General features: G+C 41.6%; 1 protein-coding gene across 5 annotated transcripts in view; it reads right to left on the reverse strand.

The window, feature by feature from the left end:
- Positions 1-2,746: 2,746 nt before the first annotated feature.
- Positions 2,747-5,098, reverse strand: part of LOC115175787 (thrombospondin-3b-like) — a 33,096-nt gene continuing 30,744 nt past the window's right edge. For 4 of the 5 annotated variants that reach the window (XM_029735309.1, XM_029735307.1, XM_029735306.1 and 1 more), the window contains 2 exons: positions 3,484-3,623; positions 2,747-3,362 (listed from right to left, as the gene is read on the reverse strand). In XM_029735309.1, the coding sequence (XP_029591169.1) occupies positions 3,307-3,362; positions 3,484-3,623 (196 nt within the window). In that variant the 3' untranslated portion in view covers positions 2,747-3,306. Of the gene's footprint in view, positions 3,363-3,483; positions 3,624-5,098 lie in introns of those variants that run through there. The other variant, XM_029735308.1, reaches the window with a different exon arrangement.

Below are 5,098 nucleotides of genomic sequence, written 5' to 3' on the forward strand. Positions count from 1 at the left end.
ATTATAACAAGTGTTATTGCTATTTTACAACGCTGACTTTAAACATTTTTTTTACCTTTATTTAACTAGGCAAGTCAGTTAAGATTCTTATTTACAATGACGGCCTAGGAACAGTGAGTTAATTGCGTTGTTCAGGGGCAGAACGACAAATGTTTACCTTGTCAGCTCGGGGATTTGATCTAGCAACCTTTCTGGCCCAACGCTCTAACCACTAGGTTCTAACCACTAGGTTCTAACCACTAGGCTACCTGCCGCCCCACTGGGTTGGGTTGAAGTAGTGTGTGTCTAGCATAAGCTTAGTGTGGTTATCTAAGGGTTTAAGAAATTACTATTGAGATACTTCGCTACATGACATTTGTGCTAGTTGGCAACTAAAAAAAGATGCTGCAAAGCTAGCTCTATTGATTCCAGAGGCCAGTCGTCATTCAGGGCAGGTGGGGCAGAGCCTGTTTTGAGCCCTACCTGTTGCTAGGTTGAAAAGAAACGGGGAGGGACCTACCAGATTTTTTTCAATAGAAATTCTTGTTTTCGTTACAAAATGTTTTCCGTTTGGAGTAAATGGTTTCAGTTGCAACAGACGAAGTGTTTTGCAACAGTCTGCGTAATGAATACACCCCTGGTTATAACATGCATCCTGTGTCCTGATCTTGTCCTCATTCTTTTTGCTCCCACATTTTCAGACTTGTCTACACATGGTGTTAAAATGTATTTTATCCATCCACTGTGTATGCATTGTGACCAGATTTCCCGGCCCCCCTGTAAGACGCATAGCCTGCTGATGCCATAAGTCAATGGCTCCAGCTATAAATTATTTTAGAGGGCAGAATAATCATTTAAATGGATTCACTGTCCAGAGCCGTCTACACTTGTAAGATATCCAGACACAACGCGTGCCTGACTACCTCTGAAGATGGGCAGGAGGATTTGATCACATTCAGATCACAATGCATCTTCATTTTTTGCCCCCATTTTTGTTATATCCAATTGGTAGTTACAACCTTGTCTCATCCCTGCAACGAGGCGAAAGTTGAGACACGCATCCTCTGAAATGTGACCTGCCAAGCCGTGCTGCTTCTTAACACACTGCTCACTTAACCCTGGAAGTCAGCCTTACCAATGTGCTGAAGGATTCCAACTTCTGTCAAATTAACGTAAAATATTGGCATTTTAGCTAACCTTAACCCTATTCCTAACCTTAACCTAATTATCCTAACCTGTTGTCTAAGTTCTCCTAACCTGCTACAAAAGTCAAATCTGATGTTAATTTGACCAAAGCTGGATCCCTTCTAGCCATGACCTGTTTTCTCTGACACATTGGTAAGGCTGACTTCTGGGTTAAGCGAGCAGTGTGTTAAGAAGTCTTGTTTCCGAGGACCGAACTCAGCTTGCTTATTTACTCAAAATAACAATGTGAAAAAAAAGGATCAGAATTAGGCTGCCTGTGTAAATGTAGCCAATTAATCTTATGTATATGTTGTGTTGGTGAGATCTAATATTATGGGTTACATACAAACAGACTCAGTAAAAAAGATGGTGGATGCAGATTTGGATGTTTATTACTGTGAAATGTGTTTCTCGCAGGCTTCCACATAGGCCTGTCTCATCTTATTCTTCACAAAAGTCAGTGAGATATACAGTACTTCTCTTGAATCACTTCCATATCTGTAATAGCTATGCATAGCATTATTTCCTTATTGGGCAAAAATAACACACACCTTTGTTTTCGATGATCCTCATAGAAAAAAACAAGTATAGAATTGATTGTAACCTCAGCCTTGTGTTAAACCCTTCATCATGACAAATATTGTACAATTTAACAGTGGATTCAGTGGTGTGTAATGTGACAAGTGTGAGTCTGAAACCTTCATGATGCTCAGTTTAAGTCTAAGATTAGGCTTTTACATTTTTCCAACATATATTCACTAGTAAACAAAACAATGCATTTCCATTATACACATACACTGAGTGTACAAAACATTAGGAACATTAGGGTGCTTCAAAGGGTGAGTGGGCATGACAAACAATTCACGATATGCAATGCTGCTGGGTTATTCCACGTTCAACAGTTTCCGTGTGTATCAAGAATGGTCCACCACCCAAAGGTCATCCAGCCAACTTGACACAACTGTGGGAAGCATTGGAGTCAACATGGGCCAAATCCCTGTGGATGCTTTCGATACCTTGTAGAGTCCATGCCCCGACGACTTGAGGCTCTTCTGATTCAATATTAGGAAGGTATTCCTAATGTTTTGTACACTCACTCAGTGTAGTCCTGTACCTTGGGATTTCACAATCCTGATTTCATAAAAGTATACTGAACAAAAATGTAAATGTATAGTGTTGGTCCCATGCTTCATGAGAAAGATCCCAGAAATGTTCCATACACACAAAAAGCTTATTTCTCTCAAATTGTGCACACATTTGTTTACATCCCTTTAGTGAGCATTTCTCCTTTGTCAAGATAATTCATCCACTTGACAGGTGTGGCATATTAAGAAGCTGATTAAACAGCATGAGCATTACACAGGTGCACCTTGTTCCGGGGACAATAAAAGGCCACTCTAAAATGTTTAGTTTTGTCATACAATGCCACAGATGTCTTAAGTTTTGAGGGAGTGTGCAATTGGAATGCTGACTGCAGGAATGTTGAACAGAGCTTTACCCAGAGAATTTAATGTTAATTTCTCTACCATAAAACGTCTCCAACATAATTTTAGAGAATTTGTCAGTATGTCCAACCGGCCTCACAACAACAGACTACGTGTAACCATGCCAACCCAGGACCTCCACATCCAGCTTCTTCACCTGCAGGATCGTCTGAGGAGATGAGGAGTATTTCTTCTGTCCTGTAATAAAGCCCTTTTGTTGGGAAAATCTCATTCTGATTGGCTGGGCCAGGCCCACCCACGGCTGCGCTCATTGCCCAGTAATGTGAAATCCCTAAATTAGGGCCTAATTAATTTATTTAAATTGACTGATTTCCTTCTATGAGCTGTAACTAAGTAAAATCTTTGAAACGGTTGCATTTTGCGTTAACATTTTTGTTCAGCATAGCTTTCATTCTTCATTTTATATAATAATAATAAACACTATTATTTTGTCAATCAATCTTTAACTCTTGACTTGGCCAACCTGTAGTCAGGTGTAAGGTTGCTGTGGGGTTAAAGACAGAAAGAGCACCACTGTAAAGTAAATGTACCTTAAGAACACAAGTATGCATGTATATGCGCACACACAGACACACAGGATACAGCGAAGGCACAGGTGATGTAGTGTATCTGCACAGATGCTGTGCTAGCCTCACAGTCACACCCTGATGTGGATCAGCTTGTGGTAGAACTCATAGTCCTCTGGTACAGTATCTGATGGGAAAAAGAAAGGAAGGTTATAACATAACCAGGAAGCCATAACAATGTAAATGTAATTCATTCAAGAGGTTAAATTCCAAATCAAGAAAATTCTGTTCTGAGAAGGTTGACATACCGTTGCAGCGATAGCCCAGGTTGGACCAGATGATTTGCTCCTGGGAGAAGCAGAAGACGCCCAGCCTCCCGCCCCTCATTGAGGTATCCACCAGTACGCCCGAGTCTGCCACCAATGTCATGCCTTCATACAGTCTCACTCTGTGGCATAGATATACACAATGAAGAGCCATACAGATCTCTCTATAATCATTTGAATTATATACAGATACTGTATAGCCATAAAGAGCTATAGATCTATCTCTATACAGTAAACGGCTCAATGAAACAGTGAGGAAGGCCCTACTTAATAAACTTCCATCTTCTCTAACTTTGCTGTTGAATTATAGACACCTGAGTTGCCTAACTTTTTCACATGATTGGTTAACTTGATGTTCCTAGGGCCTCCACCGAGCTACTGAATGTATATGTATGTACAGTCGTGGCCAAAAGTTTTGAGAATGACACAAATATTAATTTCCACAAAGCTTGTTGCTTCAGTCTCTTTAGATATTTTTGTCAGATGTTACTATGGAATACTGAAGTATAATTACAAGCATTTCATAAGTGTCAAAGGCTTTTATTGACAATTACATGAAGTTGATGCAAAGAGTCAATATTTGCCGTGTTGACCCTTCTTTTTCAAGACCTCTGCAATCCGCCCTGGAATGCTGTCAATTAACTTCTGGGCCACATCCTGACTGATGGCAGCCCATTCTTGCATAATCAATGCTTGGAGTTTGTCAGAATTTGTGGGTTTTTGTTTCTCCACCTGCCTCTTGAGGATTGACCACAAGTTCTCAATGGGATTAAGGTCTGGGGAGTTTCCTGGCCATGGACCCAAAATATCAATGTTTTGTTCCCTGAGCCACTAAGTTATCACTTTTGCCTTATGGCAAGGTGCGCCATCATGCTGGAAAAGGCATTGTTCGTCACCAAACTGTTCCTGGATGGTTGGGAGAAGTTGCTCTCGGAGGATGTGTTGTTACCCTTCTTTATTCATGGTTGTGTTCTTAGGCAAAATTGTGAGTGAGCCCACTGAGACATGAATGGTCTCAGGATGCTTTACTGTTGGCATGACACATGACTGATGGTAGCGCTCACCTTGTCTTCTCCGGACAAGCTTTTTTCTGTTTGCCCCAAACAATCGAAAAGGGGATTCATCAGAGAAAATGACTTTACCCCAGTCCTCAGCAGTCCAATCCCTGTACCTTTTGCAGAATATCAATCTGTCCATGTTGTTTTTCCTGGAGAGAAGTGGCTTCTTTGCTGCCCTTCTTGACACCGGGCCAACCTCCAAAAGTCTTCGCATCACTGTGCGTGCAGGTGCACTCACACCTGCCTGCTGCCATTCCTGAGCAAGCTCTGTACTGGTGGTGCCCCGATCCCGCAGCTGAATCAACTTTAGGAGATGGTCCTGGCGCTTGCTGGACTTTCTTGGGCACCCTGAAGCCTTCTTCACAACAATTGAACCGCTCTCGAAGTTCTTGATGATCCGATAAATGGTTGATTTAGGTGCAATCTTACTGGCAGCAATATCCTTGCCTGTGAAGCCCTTTTTGTGCAAAGCAATGATGACGGCACGTGTTTCCTTGCAGGTAACCATGGTTGACAAAGGAAGAACAATGATTCCAAGC

Source organism: Salmo trutta, chromosome 36, assembly GCF_901001165.1.
Source record: "Salmo trutta chromosome 36, fSalTru1.1, whole genome shotgun sequence".
Classification (NCBI taxonomy): Eukaryota; Metazoa; Chordata; class Actinopteri; order Salmoniformes; family Salmonidae; genus Salmo; species Salmo trutta.